At 29.8% G+C, this 20,326-nt stretch overlaps 1 protein-coding gene and 1 long non-coding RNA gene across 4 annotated transcripts; one reads left to right on the top strand and one right to left on the bottom strand.

Annotated features, from left to right (window-relative positions):
• The first annotated feature begins 2,024 nt into the window (after positions 1-2,024).
• Positions 2,025-10,150, top strand: LOC108319889 (homeobox-leucine zipper protein MERISTEM L1). 3 transcript variants are annotated; one of them, XM_017551190.2, is made up of 13 exons: positions 2,025-2,169; positions 2,339-2,495; positions 6,396-6,662; positions 6,751-6,868; positions 7,029-7,217; positions 7,319-7,753; positions 7,843-7,944; positions 8,044-8,244; positions 8,361-8,535; positions 8,676-8,947; positions 9,108-9,203; positions 9,302-9,676; positions 9,790-10,150. In XM_017551190.2, exons 3-12 carry the CDS (start codon positions 6,436-6,438, stop codon positions 9,665-9,667), a joined length of 2,181 nt encoding a protein of 726 aa, XP_017406679.2. In that variant the 5' UTR covers positions 2,025-2,169; positions 2,339-2,495; positions 6,396-6,435; the 3' UTR covers positions 9,668-9,676; positions 9,790-10,150. The 3 variants fall into 3 exon arrangements, with proteins under 3 accessions (XP_017406679.2, XP_017406678.2, XP_017406677.2); XM_017551189.2 differs by having other exon boundaries at positions 6,391-6,662; XM_017551188.2 differs by having other exon boundaries at positions 6,289-6,662.
• Positions 10,151-13,354: 3,204 nt separating this feature from the next.
• LOC108319940 (uncharacterized) lies at positions 13,355-14,352 on the bottom strand. Its single transcript, XR_008245768.1, has 3 exons — positions 14,017-14,352; positions 13,683-13,848; positions 13,355-13,593 (listed from the first exon to the last, which is right to left on the bottom strand). It is a non-coding gene; the product is annotated as an uncharacterized LOC108319940 (long non-coding RNA).
• Between the last annotated feature and the right edge of the window lie 5,974 nt (positions 14,353-20,326).

The raw sequence follows: 20,326 nt of genomic DNA, 5'->3' as shown, positions 1-20,326 counted from the left end.
ATGTTATCAAGTAGACATTCCTCTCCTCATGAGTCAATCTTCCATTCAAAACATCAACAAACTTGGTTTTGAAAGAATGTTGCACACACAACTGCATAAAAAAAATTCATGTTAGAACAATCCAAAAAATAATTAACAAAACAAGAAACACAAATTGGCAAAGAGGAAAGGGGAAAGGCTAAATGGAAAATGGGAAAGAGGAAGTGGAAAAGGGGAAAAGGAATAGTGGAGATATCTTGCTTTCATCACTGAAGTCACCGGAGTTTTCCATTTCCCACAACAAAATCAATATAAAGGAGACCATGTTTCTTGCTGGGTTGCCTCGCCGAAGAAGATGAAGCTAAAATAAATAGAAACGAAAGAGAAAAAAGAAAGCTTGAAGGGAGAAAGGAGAGAGCTTGAAGAGAGAAAGGAGAAGGCTTGAAGAGAGAGGAGTGAGCTTTAAGAGAGAAAGGAGAAAGCTTGAAGAGAGAAAGGAGAAAGCTTGGAGAGAGAAAGGAGAGGGAACGATGACAGAGGTTAAAGAGAGGATGAAAATGGAGTAAGGGAAAAGGAAAAAAGGGGAAATGGAAAATGGGAAACGGAAAATGGAAAGGAAAAAGAAAATACCTTGTTACCGGAGCTTTCCATTGCTTCACCGGAGTCTCGCCGGAGAAGATGAAGCTTCCTTCGTGAGAGAGAAAGAGAGAAAGGAGAGAAAACACACACAAAATGAAAACCAAAATGCAACAGTGGAGAAGAATGAAAACAAAAATGAGAGGGACATTTTCGGAAGCCAAATTCATTGTCAACTTTAACGAAAAAAAAAATATTTTAAATATTCCAATAGCTTTTTGACACATAACATTGTCAATTTTTTGTCAAAATTGCGTTGTTGGAATATCACGATCCATAAAAAATGGTATAAAAACGTAACCATGTAACACCTGTCACCCAAGCCTTCCACTTTTTCCTCCCTCCTACTGAATTCAACCAGATAAAACCATAACTAAAAGGATTAAACGTTGTTTTTATTTTTCAAACCATTTTAAAGAATTGTATCTCGTTTTTAAATTAAGTTATATATTTAGTATGTCCTCTGTTTTTGTAAATGTTATCTAACACTGTCATTGGATTTCAAGATCTGAAAATGTGTAAAACTTGATTAAAATCACGAAAAATAAAATAAAAATTATTATAAACTTTTATGATTTTTTCTACTTTTTATTTCTTGCCATTTTTCGTTAAATAATTTCACTTTGACGTCTCTTTTATCTTAAATTCACTCTTTCAAATCTATTTTTTAATCAAACACACAACTTAAACTATCATTCTTATACATGTTGTCATAACTGAAATGTTACGAACACAAATCATAAATGGAAAACAGAGGTTGCTGTCGTCATAATTTATCAAGAAAAACTATGAAAAAGAATATGGTTTACGAAATCGGATTAAGTCTGAGAATTGGTTAGACAGTGGAAAAGATATTAACATTGGAAAAAGTTTTTTTAGCAGACAACTTTTTTATAACGCATATGACTTGGTCCGTTTTAAATATTATTTTAAAAATAAATTCAAGCAAATCCATAAAACAAAATTACACATATTATAAAAGATTGTTAAAAAAAAATTATTAACATATCAACGTTTTCATGTCTATGGTGTGTAAAACTATTGTAATTTTTAAAATATTTATTTTTTCCAAAAGTCAAACAAAACTATATGAATAAAGAAAATAATGATAATTTAATGATAAAAGTTGAAAGAAAGAATGAAAGAAGTTATATGTTGAACTATTTTCACATAATAATAATATTTTAATCATCAAATAAATTCATGAGTTAATATAATAACTAAAATGTATAAATTTAATACGTAATTATATATATAACTATGAGAGTAGAGTAAGTTAGTGTGTGGAATATGGATATCTAACTATCTATCTACTTCATAAATGCTTTTACACCTTCTGCTCTGCAATAACTCCATGCTGCCAAACCTCTCCAATTGTTGTTCTTCACTTTCACAACCCCTGACCTTCTATTTATTCGTTTCATCTCCTTTTTCTCTTCTGCTTTCTTCTTCTCTCTCTCTCTTTCACTTTGGCCCACACAAGGATTTCTCTTAAACGCCATTGCCACTCCTTCACTTTTCTTCAGTTCTCATCAACATATAACAAAAACCAAGGTTCACTTCCTTTGCTTTATCTTCGCTAATTTCTCACTCACATTCAAATGCTTTACTTCACTCAACTCTACCAATATTATTATATTTCCTCATTGATTTCCGTTTCATTTTGGGTGCCAAGTTTTGCTACTGTTGCAACCTAAACCTGCATGTTAATCTCAAATGACAGGAGCATGAAGTGATGCAGAGACACCGACATGCGATAGACGACCACGAATGTTTTTATCAGTTTCGTCTTTACCAAGGGTTGGTCGGAAAACAAAATCCATAATTCCTAATTCAGAGAGGTTGGTCGGAACACTTCATTCATTGCAATCATCTTCAAGGTCATCACTCTATTTCTTAATTTCTCTTCTAATTAATTCTGTCTTAGTTTTTCCATGTTTTTATTTATTTATTTATTTATTTTCACTAACCTAAATAATTACAGAAAATTATCTCTTTCTTATTCTCGTTTATTTTGTGTTACAAAAAAAAAAATCTAACTATTGAGTGAATAATTCTAACCCTCTTATAAATAATCTTACTTTCTTTTTTATGGAAAGTATTAAATGAATTTTATATATTTTTAGACTTTAAATATTTTAAGAAGAATAATTTGGACGAAGATATAACATTTTTATTTTCACCCAAGATAAAACATTGTTCCTAACATATCCGTCAACTTTATATTTAAAAAGTTGCAATGAGTAATTTAGAAAGGTATAGTTTAGATAATATTAAATCCATTTTATTAAAGTTACCATTTATTGATATTAAGTGTATTTATATTATTTAAACGATAAATAACTTAATAAATTTTTATTTTTACTTAACCAGTATTTTTGAGCAGTTCCAAATTAGTATACCTTCTTTGTCAACCTTTATTGTAATTTATAGGTCTTTGTCTTTGACTATATATTGAATTTGTGTACTGCTGTATCTTGGAACAAAATTTCCCCACGTTAATCTTTTAAAGCATTTCTTGACCTATGAAATTAGCTTGGTATTTAAAACTTTGAACTAATAACACTTAAATTTGGAATTTTAATGAAGTCATTTTAGAATTAATAATCATGCATTGCATAATTACTACTTTTTTACGTTGCTCTTCACCCAATTCTAGGGTAAACTTTTGTTATAAAAGGAGTCTTAATAATATATTATAAAAATGTTCAAATAGTAATGGGATTGGGAACCCTTGTTATCATTGTCTTAATTATCATTCTCTTATATTTATATTTCGTATCACTTTTATTATTATTATTATTATTATTATTATTATTATTATTATTATTATTATTATTATTATTATTATTATTATTATTATTATTATTATTAGAGTTAAATATGTTTTTGGTCCCTTAACTTTCAGTGAAATTTGAAATTAGTCCCTCTTCAAAATTTTGACCTAATTTAGTTTCCAAACTTTAGAAATGTGTGAATTTAGTCCTGTTAACTAAATTTTGTTAGGTTTATTTGATGTTTCAAGTGCGTTTTATGATAACATTTGAGTTGTTTACACCGTTTGACACATTTTTACTTCAATGTTAACTGAGAAATGTGTTTGAAACATCAAATAAAGTTAACAAAATTTAGTTAAAATGACTACATTAACACATTTCTAAAGTTTGGAGACTAAATTGGTCCAAAGTTTTAAAGAGAGACTAATTCTAATTTTAAATGAAAGTTAAGGGACCAAAAACATATTTAACCCTTATTATTATCATTATTAGTAACATTATAATAATAGAAATACTATTACCATCCACATATTTTTCATTTAAATTTGACCTAGCCCAACCATTGCTTAATTTCATGATTAAAAATAATTTCAATTCTACTTGAAATTATACTTCTACACTCTAATTTAAAAATTCAAAGACAAAGGATACGTTTTAATAAATTATGCTAGAATTTTAGTTTAACGTGTACAAAAGCTTTAGACTATCTCAGTAAAAAGGTTGTTTAAAGTTAAACTATGTTATCAAAGTAAAAATCATATTAAATAAGAAAGTAAAAGATTAAATTTTTTAACTAATGAAAGACTTTAAATTATAGTGTAAGGTGCTTAAATTTGACATGTTAATATATGCTGAAAATTAAAACAAGCAACTATTTTTAAGCACTTATTCACGATACTCTGCTATACTTAAATAAAAGCATTGAAAAGAAAATTAAATACATTTGATATTTTTCAAATTTAAAAATAGTCAGTACATTTTCATTTTTTCAACTATATGAACATTAACATAAGAAGGTATTGTAAGAAATTTTAAATTATTCCTTAGATTTTTATTCGATAAAAATTATGATCTTACATCTTATTAAAGTATTCAAATTCTCCCATGTTACAAAAATCGTATTGAGCTGTTTTGTTTCTTGAAGTAGTGGTTATTTATATACGTCGTATTTTCTTAAAATATTTTTTTATCGGTGTACAAGTTAAATAACATTGAATGAACATTTACTAAAATGGTTGCAGTCACCTAAAAATATAAATGTAATAAATTTATTAGTTTTTAACAAGTAAAATAGTAAATGTTAACAATTTTGTCCTTTATTACAAATAAAGATACTTATTACTCCCTTTTTCTCAATATTTTTAAATCATATATCTCGATGACTTCTTATTTTGTTTCGTTTGATTATTGTATAATATCAATGAATAAATATTTTTTTTAATTCCACCATTAACAGTTAATTAATGAACTTTTTGGATAATGAAAGTAGATAAAGTGTTAGCAAAATATCTTTTAGAGAACCGGATTAACCACAAACTATTTTTACTATTGTTTCATTTTATGAGTTTATCCGTTTTGGTGATTGTGTTTTGTTTTTTCTCCTATTTTAATGTTGGAGGGTTTGTTTCTTATTATTTATACTAATTTTTTTAATATAATTTTATATTTTTCAAATGTCAGTGAGTGTAATTGAATTCACAATCTCTTTCAACGTCGTTTTCAATTGAGATGAATATAATAAAATATCAATGAACATTTAATAAGTTCCTCTTTCATATATATATATATATGAAGAACATGAGAATATTAAAATATTTTATTAAAATAGGTTGAGTTTCAAGTGATATATAATAAATAGTTACTACATACAAAGAATGAGTTTGTACATTTTTCTCTTATTTTTCTATATTGTTTATGTTGTTTATTTCTAGATAAACTTTTAAACGTTAACTACATATCAATTTTTCATAATTTTTCACAAATTTATCTCAAATATATTCTACCCATGAGTCCCTATTCATATGACACTTCTTACATACGGTATACATTGTTGAATTTGCTCGATAACCAAAAAAACACATAAATGAAAGAAAGTAATTTCATATATCACGGAGTAAGTTCTCTATATAACATATACACATAGGATTCTCTGTATAACTAAAGAAATGCTATAACAAAATATTGTAAAGATGGTTAAAATAAAAACATCATGTAAAAACGGTAGACAATTTAATTAATTTAACATTGCTAGATGTTTTCTAATTGTCCATCTTTCTATACAATCATGATTTAGAATCACCGTATCACATTAATTATTAAAAGAAATATTTTATATTTTTAAATAGTATATTTAAATAATTAATACATGAAGAAAGAATAAAAGTGGTGAAATTGTAATTTAATCTTCAATCTTCTTGAGAGTGAGGAAGAGAACTCTAAACAAAAAGTAATATCAAATATATCAAAAAGAATAATTAGGGGCTAAAATAATTAAAGGTTTTTTTTTTATAAAAAAAAAGTACTACGAATAATTAGGAAATAATCTTGCAAGAAAAGAAAAAAGAATTATTAAAACGATTTTTTATAATTATGGAGTGATGAACTATTACTGACGTATTAAACAAAAATATTTGTATTTTTGTGTTCTTAACTCTACTCACAATTTTGGTGTCCATATATATGGACAACTGACAAATTGGTATTTGTATTGTTTTTATTTGAGATATTAATGTCTTTATTTTTTTAATATATTTTATATTATTAAAATTTGAAAGAAATAGATTGGTCATTTATTATACCAAAAATATTAAATATTTACCTTACCTAGTTATGAACATTTAATGTATTAAACTTTTAACGTACTCAGCATATTAAACTTTATAAAATATATTCTTAGGGGCACTTGACTGAGGGGTACACAATATATATATATATATGCTACTTCTTGCTCTCGGCATCTTTGCTCGTGTTAAATGTTTTTGAATTCCTGTGTTGGAAGACTAGAGAAGAAGCTCGTGGCTCCTCAACTTGAGGATTTCAGTCAATGTTTCACACAAACATGTTTGATTCTCACCCTCACATGCTTGATATGTCACCCCACAAAACTGCTTTCTCTGAGACTGACCTGGGAAAGCCCAGAGATGATGAATATGAGACCAAGTCAGGCACTGACATGGACGCTCCTTCCGGCGACGACCAAGATCCCAACCCAAGACCCAGAAAGAAGGGTTACCGTCGCCACACACAGCGCCAGATAGAAGAAATGGAAGCGTAATCACTCTTATATTTATCACTCTTTACATAACATCGTATATGTTTGCTTACTTGCTATTTTTCTTTTTCACTTCACTTTTATCAGCTTCTTCAAGCAGTGTCCTCACCCAGATGACAAGCAAAGAAAAGAGCTAGGCCGGGATTTGGGGTTAGAGCCTTTGCAAGTCAAGTTTTGGTTCCAAAACAAGCGCACCCAGATGAAGGTAATAAAGTAAAAGAGATAGAGATAGAGAGACTCTAAACAGCATATACCTTTACATTTGGTTGTATATATATTGATGAACATCTGCAGTATAGTTAATCTGTTTTCTTTAAATGAGATTAAAGCTGTAACATTTTTCTTTAATTATGCTGGCGGTGTAGACTCAGCATGAACGACATGAAAATTCTATTCTGAAGGCCGAAAACGAAAAGCTTCGAGCTGAGAACAACAGGTACAAGGAGGCCCTAACCAATGCTACATGCCCCAACTGTGGAGGCCCAGCTGCCCTTGGCGAAATGTCCTTCGACGAACAGCACTTGAGGATTGAGAATGCTCGGTTAAGAGAAGAGGTACGTCGGGTCCGCTGCATGGTGTAAAAGATTATTCAATGTTTCTTTTCTTCTTCGGCATATAACCAATTTTCTTCTTGCATGGAAAAAAAAATCTTTAGATTGATAGGATTTCAGGAATTGCGGCCAAGTACGTTGGAAAGCCCGTGACGTCTTCTTACTCCAACCTTTCGTCACTCAACAACAATCACATGCCTGTCGGTAACTATGGAGCACAGTCAGGCACGGTAGGAGAAATGTACGGTGGAAGTGACCTTTTGAGGTCACTCCCAGCTCCAGCTGATGCTGACAAGCCCATGATCGTGGAGCTTGCTGTTGCAGCTATGGAGGAACTCACAAGACTAGCTCAGGCTGGAGACTCTTTATGGGTCCCCGGGAATCACCACTCTGAGATTTTGAATGAAGAAGACTATTTGAGGACTTTCCCTAATAGGGGTTTAGGTCCCAAACCTCTGGCCTTGAGATCTGAAGCTTCAAGGGAATCTGTGGTGGTCATCATGAATCACATTAACCTGATTGATATCCTTATGGATGTGGTGAGTGATAATCAAACAACGGTCGTATATATTATAATTTGTAAAGTTAACGACTTGAGAATGACTATCATCGGGTTTGCCGGTTTCAGAACCAATGGTCAACTATGTTTTGCGGTATTGTCTCAAGAGCATTGACCCTTGAAGTCCTTTCAACTGGAGTAGCAGGAAACTACAATGGAGCCTTGCAAGTGGTACTAATCTTTCTACCTTTTTTATCTTATATAGTTAACAAATAATCTTTATTTCTTATTTTTCAAGAATGTGATTAAAGTTTTTCTTTAATGTTGCAGATGTCAGCCGAGTTCCAAGTCCCTTCACCGCTTGTTCCTACTCGTGAGAACTATTTCGTAAGGTACTGTAAGCAGCAACCAGACGGGATATGGGCAGTGGTGGATGTTTCTTTGGATAATCTGCGACCCAGTACGATCTCAAGAAGCCGAAGAAGACCCTCTGGATGTTTAATTCAAGAATTGCCAAATGGTTACTCCAAGGTAGAAAAACACATTTTCTAGCTTTATATTTCCACGGTTTATGATATGAAGGCAACATTCCAAGAAAACAGAACTATAATTTAATCTGTTGCTGCCTTCTTCTTCTCATATATTAGGTTACATGGATCGAACATGTAGAAGTGGATGATAGGGCGGTGCATAGCATATATAAAACCCTAGTCAATTCCGGTCTCGCCTTTGGAGCTAAACGCTGGGTGGCTACATTAGACAGACAATGCGAACGTCTTGCCAGTTCAATGGCCAACAACATACCAGCAGGGAATCTCTGTGGTATGTTTATCAACTTAACTTTTTAAGCCCCTTCAATAATACTTATTTTAAGATCTGTTTGTTTATTTATATAAGATGTTCATATACTGAAATAGATGTGTAGAGTGTGACCTTGTTTCCAATATCCTTAAAAAATGCAGTGATAACCAGTGCTGAGGGAAGAAAAAGTATGCTGAAACTGGCAGAGAGAATGGTTATTAGCTATTGCACTGGTGTAGGTGCTTCTACTGCACATGCTTGGACAACACTATCCGCAACTGGATGTGATGACGTAAGGGTCATGACTAGAAAGAGCACTGATGAACCTGGCAGACCACCCGGTATAGTGCTCAGTGCCGCCACTTCTTTCTGGCTCCCAGTTCCTCCAAAGAGGGTTTTTGATTTCCTACGCGATGAAAACTCAAGAAACGAGGTATTCATAATATTTCAGTACTTATAAGAAATCAGCAATTATTTGGTAACTAACGATATAACTATATATATATATATATATATATATATATATATATATATATATATATATATATATATTCATTCCTGAAGCTGATATATTCAATTTAATACATTCACAGTGGGACATTCTTTCTAATGGGGGTCTAGTTCAAGAATTGGCACACATAGCAAATGGCCGTGATCCTGGCAACTGTGTCTCCCTACTTCGAGTCAATGTAAGTTGCTGCTATAGCATTCCAGTGAGGAACCTTTTTGGCGTAAATGTCATGATAGATGAGATATAAGCTAACAGTTTCTTTGATATATGGTACAGAGTGCAAATTCAAGCCAAAGTAATATGCTGATACTTCAAGAGAGTTGCACTGATTCTACTGGCTCGTATGTAGTTTATGCTCCTGTGGATATTGTAGCTATGAATGTAGTATTGGGTGGAGGGGATCCAGATTATGTTGCCCTGCTTCCCTCAGGCTTTGCTATTCTTCCTGATGGGCCTGGAATAAATGGTGGGTCAATACTTGATGTAGGATCAGGAGGTTCTCTACTCACAGTTGCCTTCCAGATCTTGGTTGATTCAGCTCCAACAGCAAAACTATCTTTGGGTTCAGTTGCTACGGTTAACAGTCTAATTAAGTGCACTGTTGAAAGGATCAAGGTCGCAGTGATACGTGACAACACCTAATTTCACATGGTAATCAAATTAACTGTTTGGAAGTTTTAAGACTTAAATCATTATATATGCAGAATAACTTGTTGAGAAGAATAATTTAGGTCATTGTTCTGATACTGTTTTCCTTTTTGCAGTGTTATAACAAGGGTAGTAGAGTTGAAATTAACAAGCTCAGAGTGGTGCCTATTTGGTTTTCAGAAGAGGGAAAGAAGTCAATGAACGCACCTCGGAGAATCACTTCAATGGTAGAACTTGGAAGAATCTTAGGTTCGGGTATTGACTTTCACTGATGAAAACTAAAATAGTTCCATCCAGCTTTTAATATTTTAACTTAGAATAACTGCAGATTTTCATGCTTGCTATTTATTTTTAGTGCAGTATTTGTAGGCCTAAGCAAACTTTTCTCAAGTGAGTTATGTTCACTTTTTCTATTGTATTGTAAACTAAAGCAAATTTTCGTCTGTTTATCAAGTGTTCTTTTAACGTTGCCGACTATGTTTATCATCTCAGTTTTACTCATTGCCTATACGTCTTACTATAAAACATGGTTCAAAATTTCTATCATCATCATCTAAGATATGTTCATGCAAAAGATTTTCATGATCAATTATTAAAGAAACTGTCTGAAAATTCTTTCAGGGAATAATCATTTGCAAGTATGATGCATTGACTTGGCTAATTACCGTAGTGGTGTAAATTACTTAAAATATTGCGTTAACGAAGCGTACCTAAATTAAGGTAAAATGTCAATAGGTGGTACATTCTCTACGGCTTCATATCCTACTTACTAACCTATAGTCTTGAATTTAAGAGGGATACCAGTTTTTTGGCGAGTGCAATGATTGAGTAAAATAGTTCAAATTTCCTTTCTCAACGTTATAATTATATATGACTGTTTCTGAACAATATTCAAAGATAACACTTTCATTACTACTATTTTTCTCTCAAATTATTGACGTCTTTGGTGTATTTTTTTTATCATAATATAGATTGATCATTATTTAATACAATGATTAGATTTTTTAAAAGTTCGACTGTATTATCGAGATGGAGATGCTTTATTAATTGAATTATATAGGTTTATATAACTATACAAAATATTATGTAATTAGAAATTTTTTAATTTAATTATGTTTTGTAAGAATAAAATATTATAAGATTAATAAAAAGATATATGAATGAAAATAAATAAAATGACTTATATTTTTTAATTAATATGAATAATCATTTTACAATTCAACCATGAGTTTTTTTTTCAAAAGATACTACTTAATATATCTAAATTATTTGATTTAATATTAATAATGCGCCTACGAAATTGATTATTTCTTCGAAACAAATCAAACTTCTTTTGTCGTATTTTATTGTATGTATTTGAATTTACTATATAATGTAAGAGTCTGATTTTTTGGTTATAAATTAAGTTGGGATAAAATATTCTACCTCTTAGCAAAATTAATACTTTTAGAAATTTTTTACTGATGCTATTGAATTATTTATGAAATATGTCAAGTTAAGCCTTGGTGAGGTGTGAAATGGATAAGTTGTTGATTACTCAAATGACACCAAGAAATGGAGACTCGATTTCTTATGTGGGTTATTACAATGTCACATGTTAATATCAAAACTAAGATAATAATCATTTGAGATTAGAGGAATTTCATTGACAATTATCATTTTTAAAAATTAATAATTATTTATATGTTATTGTAATTTATGTTACCAGTTCTTGTTTTATATATGGAAACCGTACGTGTAGTAGTTCACACAATTTCACACCGTATCAAGTTCTTTACATATGTATGAATTTGCTTGAATGGTCATACTTTATAGTTTTTTGTTTAGATATAATTTGAATTTTAAGTTAATATTAATCCATTCATTAAAACATAATTAAATGAACATCTATTTGTAAGTTAACCTTGTTTTATGCAAAAATATAAACTTATTTATGAGATATTTTTTGTATTCCTTAAATTGATATTCTTTTGCGTAATTTGTTATGGAGTGTTCTAATACAGAAGGATGCATGTAAGTATAGGGCAGCTTTCCTAAAATGTAAATAATGTTAAAGTAAGTCGTATTAGTATAGTTTGAATAACATAAAAAATCTAGCTTATCTAAATAGTTTGAATTTTATAAAAAGGCTGAAGTGCTTCATTTATAATATATTATTCTTTTGTACATTAAACAAAATTTTCTAACATACTTTAGCGCCACATGAACATGTTAACACGAGAACAACATTAAGATTTTAATTCGTGCTGTCATTGTATTAAAAAAATATTTGCATCTGTTTGAAAGTTTGGATATTAAATAATTTTGAAAGGGCATGCAAAAAACCAAGAATCATAGTTCTGTTAGTATGTAATACTAAATAAGAAAAAGATTCCATTTTTCTTTTGTCTTATCTTCTCTAAGTTCGAGAACTAAAAAATCTCACTCAATCATTTCAAACTGTCGTCTCTGTATTTCATTCATTAACCACTTTTACATCATTATTTAAATTGTTATTTTATGATTTAAAATATACTTCACTTTTTTTTAAAAAAATATTTATTATAAATATAATTTCCAGCATAAATAGCCGTATTCTATATTTGGTAAAATAAACTTAAAAGTGGAAATACATAAAATCATAAAAAATTGAACAAGAGTTGGTGAAAGCATTGAATGTTGTTATAAACAAGAGCATTCAGAAGTCCGTAAGTAGGTGCTGTTTTTTTAAGAGGTGTGGGGTATGAAAATGATTCATAAAATAAAGTTCCTCCATTTTAATAATATATAAATAAACTCTTTTTAAATGCATTTTATAATTCATAAAAAATATTATTCTTAAAATCTTTTATGAGTGAAACATATTTACTTATGTTATAAATTAGAAAAAATATTAATCAACACTCTTTTAAGAATGGATTTTATTATAAAAAAACACGCGTTATGATAATTAGTTGAAATATATATATATATATATATATATATATCATATTTTATTAGCATATGTTGTATTTTGTTTCTAGTTTTTAATGGTTTGGACATGTAGTCCCAAAATATTCCTAAGTATTGACTATACACAGAGAATTACTATTTTATGGTGTGTTTGGTGTGGTAAATTTAATATTCATAAAGAACGATATGAGTGCATTGGTGAGAATTTTGAGTATTTGGTATTAGTAGATATGTGTGAAGAAAATTTGTGTGAAATTGAAAGGTGTAAATGATTATTCTGTTTTCAATTACTTATTTCATTTTTCTTTAGTTTTTTAAATTATTATTGTCAATTAATAAATAATATTAGTTTGAAAAATACTTCATTTTCATTTTTTAACCTTTTTTCCAATAAAAAATATTTATATTTTAAAATATATACGAAAAATAGTTTTAAAATATATATGTATGTGTGTGTGTAAGTACACTTATCTTTGGAATATATTGAATAAACTTCTTATAAATATTTATAGTCATAAGAGAATAAAAAAATTTAAAAATTATATTAAACTAAATCTAAAAAAAAGAAAAAAGAGAGTCATATTTTACTTATAAATTAATTTATAAAATTTATTTAAAATGAATTTTTGTAAGAATATTTTTTAACTCATTTATAAACCAGTCTAAACTTGTCAGCATTTTGTTTAATATCTTTATCTACAAGGACAACTGGATATTGCAAACAAGTTCATGATTATCTATCCCTATATATCATCCAATTTCTTTATCATGCTTCCAATATTAATAAATGTAAAATTTAAGAGACATGGTTTTAAAAGTAAAATAGTAATAAAATAAGTGAAACACTATAATATTAAAATTTGAGTTTTAACCTAATCATGAGGAAAACCGAAGGGTGTAAAATTTTGACTCATAGAATAGTGCAGCCGATGTGTACCTTCTTCTTCATCTTCTTCGTTGTCCTGTGTCTCCTTGGCCGCAGCCAATCTCTGGTAACAGTACACGGCAGAGGCTCGCAATTATATACTGCCATACCTAAGCGAAGATAACGTATATGTAATAATTACTACCGACGTACCTATTTACTACGTTGGTTCACAATAACAGTGAATTAGCCACACCGTGTTGGAGAGATGAAGGAGGATTGGCGCAGTTATAGTTCAAAATTGAATGGTCTGGCGTAACAGTTAATTGGTGGAAGAGTAGATTAAAATTTGTGCAGAAGCTGCAGAAGGTACATATACCTATATGTATGATGCAGCAGCACTAGCACAGATAAGATGGTATGGCATTATATGTATATGCAGTTAATAAGAAGGAAGATGGTAAGCACTGGAAAAGCGAGAAAAAATGAAATGGGAAATTAAGAAACGACAGTGATTTGGAGGTATAGGGTGGAAAATTGTTGTTACCGTTTCGGCATCCATCACGGAGTTGTGGTCATAATTTTACTGAAGAACACTGATGCAGAGGCGTAGTTGAAGGCAGCAGAGGCCGTAGGGTTATTATTAATTTGATCAGACAGAAGAAGGAGGAAATCAGAATCTATGAATACGTAAATTAATTCAGTTTTTTAGGTTAGCTGGGCGCTAGGTGCTTTCTCTCTGGCGGGTAAAGTTCATTTTTAAATGCTGCCAAAGGTAAAACAGAAGTTAAGGTACACGAATGATATCATGATTTTGCATCAGGTACCCTTCTCAATTTTAGAGCTGGAATATGAATCTTCCATATACTGTTCCATCTAACTAGCTAGCCTTTTCTTTCTCAATATGGATTCTATAAGATAACATTCAATTTCAACTGGACAATAGCTTATTAAACCACTCAAATTCTGCTATGATCAATGCAATCTAATAAATGTGAAATACAATATAAAGTAAACTAAAACAAATCAATCATTTCAAAATTCTTTCAGCAAAGCTATATATTGATAGTTCGTATATTTCAAACAAATCAATTACAAATTACACCTGTGGTAAAAAAAGTTATAAAAAAAAATTATTGAAAAAACATTTTTCATATAATATATATATATATAAAGATAAAATTAAATATTATTGTGAGGCTTACATGTGGATTGAAGTTAATTGAAAAAAAAAAACATTAGATAAGCTGATCTTGCACGTTTTCTCTTCCGTGATCCTTACAAATGAAACTCGTAGAAGTAATTTAAAAATTGTGTTCTTCTTCCTTTTCTTTTTCTAACCTACCGAACCTACTAATATTATTTGAAATATAAATAAAATGTTAAATAGAATGAAAGTGAGGGAAATCCAGTAGATACAGTGAATTCATAAAAGGCCAACTGAATCTGAAATTGAGCATGATGATGAGCAGGAACATTGGTCCAGCCTGGGAAGGATCTAGCTTATAGGGTGGTCACATAAAAACAATGAAGGGTTCAATATTCGTTCACATGCTTTATAAAGATTTTATTTTATGTTTTTTTGATAAAATCTATGAAATGAAATGATATAGTTAATTGATAAAATATGTTGTAGTATATTCTCATCTTTTTGGACGTATTGTAACACCGTTTCTTTTCTCATTTCCTTTTCACTCTAAATTTATTTCTCTAATTTAGTTTTAGAATCTTATCGTATTTTTGTATAAACGGTGAAGAATAAAAAATATATATAAAACGATTTTTTTTAGTAAATTTTTTGTTTTCTTTTTGTCAACATTTCTCGAGTATAGATTTAGGGGTGCGGAAGATTTTTTGCCACAAAGTAAAAAGAAATTATGTTGGCATTTTGTGGTTTTTTCAGAGCAACATATATATAAATTAGACAGAGAAGAGTAATAAGCTATTGTAGATGTAGAATAACAACACTAGCATATGATGAGAGTTGCTCCCTCCACCACCACCAACCACTCCCTGCACCTCCCTATACTTTATTTGTCCTTCTATAAAACGGATGTCAACATCCGTTTCACCTTCAACGGATGTTGACATCCGTAACATTTATTTACATATTTTATATTTTAGTTTATTATTTTTATTTAAAAAAAAAAACTTCAACGGATGTGGTCACATCCGTTAACGGATGTGCCACATCCGTTTAATAGATTTTTAAAAAGTTTTTATTTATTATTTAAATAATAATATATAAATTAAAATAATTATTATTATTTTATTAAATAAAATAAATTAATTTATAAATAATTAAATAATAATTTTTAAAAAATTAAATAATATTTATATATTAATTTAAAATATAAAAAATTAAAAAACTAAAAACTAAAAAACATAAAAGGCAACGGATGTGGCACATCCGTTTTCATATATTTATAAAAAAAAAATTAATTATTATTTAAATAATAATACATAAATTAAAATTAATAATAATTATTTTATTAAATAAAATAAAATTAATTTATAAATAATTAAGTAATAATTTTAAAATAATTAAATTATATTTATATATTAATTTAAAACAAAAAAGATAAAAAAGCTAAACTAAAAAACAAAAATGCAACGGATGTGGCACATCCGTTTTAATATATTTATAATAAATTTTTTAATTATTATTTAAATAATAACACATAAATTAAAATTAATAATTATTATTTTATTAAATAAAATAAAATTAATTTATAAATAATTAAGTAATAATTTTAAAATAATTAAATCATATTTATATATTAATTTAAAACAAAAAAAAATAAGAAAACTAAAAGCTAAAAAACAGAAAAGGCAACGGATGTGGCACGTCCGTGGAAGCATTTTTTCTTCAACGGAAGTTGACATCCGTTGAAGAAAAGAGGTGGGGTGTAGGATATTTTAAAATATAAAAGATAATTTTGGAATTTAAAAAAAATGTGGTGGTGGAGGGAGCAAAGTGGGGTGGTGTAGGGAGTAACCCTCACATATGATTGGTTGTGAATTAAGAAAAAGAATCTAAAAATAGCAAAGTGGTTTGGTCAGTTATTGGGATACCTACTACTAATGGCTGACAGTGTTGGCAAACTATGGACTACCCAAATTCGGCCCAAACATTTACAAAAGTAAGACGAGCCCAACAAATGAGTTTAACATGTTGCTTTCTGCACCCCACGAAATTTTCGGGAAGAAGCGCACTCCGTCAGTGTTGCCACTTGAGAATTTTCTTTTCATGAATCCTTAAAGGTGGGAAGAGTCTTCGCCACTGACAATTCTCATCCCAATGTCACTCTCATGTAATTTATCTACCTTTCCTTTGTTCCGTTGCTATATTTCAGAATAAAAAAAAACTAAAATTTTTAAATATTAACATTTTAAATTTTCTTTTATTTTATAACTTCTAATATTATGTCATTAAAAAATGTTATTAATGAAGTGACTTTCACTTTAAAAAGCACGCCAAATTATATTTTCCTTCTTCCGTTGATTTTACACGTTTAAAAGTCATATAGACGCGTCATAAGTTTAACATTGAATGTAAAAGCTACAACGCGAAATTTCAAATCAATAACTTTTTATCCATATATAGTTCATATATTAATAAATAAGTATGAACAGAAAAATAACTTCACCTACCATATACTATAAAAATTTCATCTATTACAAAAAGGGTGATTAGTGGATGGTAAAGTGTGTCACGAGTGTCATCTATTATAAAAATTTCATCTATTACAAAATTTCATTTATTTTGATTTAATTTCAATGTTTAATTTTAAATTAATATATTAAAACATTTTTAAAATTAGTTTTGACTCATCAAATATTTATTTCATATTACTTTAATCATAAAGATAAACGTGTAATATTCTATTTTTATTTATTTTTTATTTATCATATCCATCAAATCTTTTACCACTTTCTTTTCAAACTCATTTACTTTCACTTTTCAATTCTTCAAAATAAACAAAACGACAATCCTTTCTTTATCATCTATTCACTTTCCTTTAATTTATCTTCCAATATAAATAATATATATATATATATATATATATATATATATATATATATATATATATATATATATATATATATTCTCTTAAATCCTTTCATTCACTTTCCTTTTATTTATCTTCCAATTCCAAACGTAAATAAAAAGAACATGTCTTGAGTCTTAGGGAGAAAATTTGAAAGAATAAGTTAAATGTATTCAAATTAAAATAAAGGGTAATAATATCACGAGACTCAAAACTATTTTATCTATACTTTTTTAATTGAAATAAAATTATTGCGTTACTCTTCTTAAATAAAAAATTATTTATTACTTATTCCACTCATAATTCATTTACGCGTACTTTTTATTAGAAAATATCGATTACATATTATTAAATGGTATCCCGTTGTTAAACTATGTCAGAGCCATTAAAAACGCACTCAAAAACCCCTCTGAACGGATGTCAGGTGTCAAGCAACAAGGATCCGAAAATCAGATAGTGAAATGCAGATGTCAGCTCATAAGCGGACGTCCGTTTTAAGAGAAACTGAGTTTTTTTGGAAAATCACGTCCCACTCTCTGCATGCATCTTCTTCTCCAAAACTCTGATCTTTCATTTCTCCTTCTTCTCTCTAAAAAGCTCTCCCTTCTCTCTACCGAAACTCACCATTTCTCTACTCCGATCTCCGTTCAGGCACCGTGTAGAAGCACTTTCGACGTCCCAAGCTTCAGTTTGAACCGATCAGTTTTGAGTTCTGAACGGGTAAGTTCTTCTTGTCCTTAGCCGTTCGTTCTCTGGTACATGCAAATCAAGTTCTAGTTGCATGTTGTCATCTTATCTGAACCATTCTTGATTTTCTGTGGTTTGATTTAGTTCGAAGAGTTGTTGAGAGTAGAAATATTTGTAGATAGACGAACCATACTTTTGCCTCTAGGACGATCGTTCACGCTAGAGGTAAGGGAAGCTTATTTAATTTAATTTGTATACTGTTGTAATGTATGAACGTTCGTTAGTTGACTGAATGAATTGGATGCATAATGGTTGATATTATTGTAGTACATGAACGTTCGTTTATTTAATGAGTAGAAATGAAATATGAGTGAGTTATATTATGATGTATGAAATATATATATGAAATCTCTATGTTTGAATGGTATGAAATATGAAAATGATTATGATATGAATGTATAAAGTTGTGAAACTATATGTTAATAAATGAGTTGGAATATAAATGATCCGGATATGAATTCTCCTAAGAAAGTGTACGTTCGTTACTGAACAGTCCTTGACTGTTCGGTTTTCTAGTGAATTCGGTTAGTGGTGGATTCTTTCATTTGGGAAGAAGCCTATTTGAGGACGAGCATAGTTATTTCGAAATACTGTACTTGAGCGTTCGGCCAAGTATAGTTCTGTCTTGATATCCTGTTATAAACTTAAGTATGTATATATATATATATATATATATATATATATATATATATATATATATATATATATATATATATATATATATATATATATTTATGAAATTGTATATTTTAGTTATTCTTAAATACTATTCCAATAGTATCTCAGTATATTTATCAAGCCTCTTTTTCTATAAGTTTAGTAGCACCGGGTCTTATACCAAGTGTTCGTCCCAAGCAAGTGTTTGGTCTTATACCAGGCACTCGTTCTATCTCCTTAAGTTAAACTTCCTAATACGAGCGTTCGTTCAAGCTCTCTAGGGCTCGCTCACTATAGTGTTCAGTCTTTGACTGACATTTGGATTTCTTAATACTAAATTCAATTAAACTAAATATTCACAAGTGTTCGGTTTCTTCATGTGAATCATTCTAAGTATTAGTTTTGAGTGCCTTGAAATATCCTTATTCATTGGTTTCATTCTGGAGTCTTCGTTCTTGGTCTGGTCTTGTTGATGTTCAATTGGAATTCTGAAGAGTCAGTTCATCTAATTGGCTTAATGTTGTAATTGACGTTCGTTCCATTAATTTCTGCTGATTTATGATTGTACTCGTTATCTTTCTCAACCCGATATCAATCCCTTGGCCTTAAATCCATTCTTAACTTTGAGATCTCTCGGTCTCGCTCTACGTATTCGGTCTAGTTCTGAGTTCGGGTTGAACGTTCGTTATTTGGAATTCTCATGAATCTTTGTACGAGGTGGTTAAATGAGATGTTTATTAATGAAAGATGAAGAAAATGTGATATGGAGATGTTGTGGATTATGGACGAGCGTTTCGGGGAGGAACGACTCATATTTGAATATTGGAATCTGTAAAGTATGACTGTGGGCATGCTAAGCTGGCTGTTCATCCTGATGTTCCGTGAGTACTCGTCTTCACGTAGAGGAGGGTAGGTCATGTGTGGGAACGACAGGAGGTCCTAGTCCTTAGGGTTACTTTGGACAGATAGGACTAACCTCGGGTGGCAGCTGTTGAGGGCATCCCAGTTACTACATCACCCGGGTGCACGAATGCCTGTAGCTACACAGATTTCATACAGTCCGGACAGTCAGTCTAGTAATAAGCTTTGTATGATATGTATGATGAAATGTATCTTGTGTATTGGATTGTTTGAAATGTATGTTTATGTATGAATTAAATTACATAAGCTTACCTTCTATTTTCTGTCGTGTCTTGTTTTGTATGTCCGTCTTGTCGTTGCAATGATCATCCGTGTGGATGTGAGCAGAAGGGGACGCGCTGTTGGAAGATACGCTGGAAGAAGAAAATTTGGTAGAAGTTGAAGTTAAGACCGAACAGTAGAACGTTCGGTTAGTAGTTTAGTTTTGTAGTAAGGTGGTCGTTCGATCACCTTCTCTTTTAATTTTATTTGACCGTTCGG

Source organism: Vigna angularis, chromosome 10 (assembly GCF_016808095.1).
Source record: "Vigna angularis cultivar LongXiaoDou No.4 chromosome 10, ASM1680809v1, whole genome shotgun sequence".
Classification (NCBI taxonomy): Eukaryota; Viridiplantae; Streptophyta; class Magnoliopsida; order Fabales; family Fabaceae; genus Vigna; species Vigna angularis.
The sequence above is the reverse complement of the archived record's forward strand: the minus strand, read 5'-3'. Positions and strand labels throughout refer to the sequence as shown.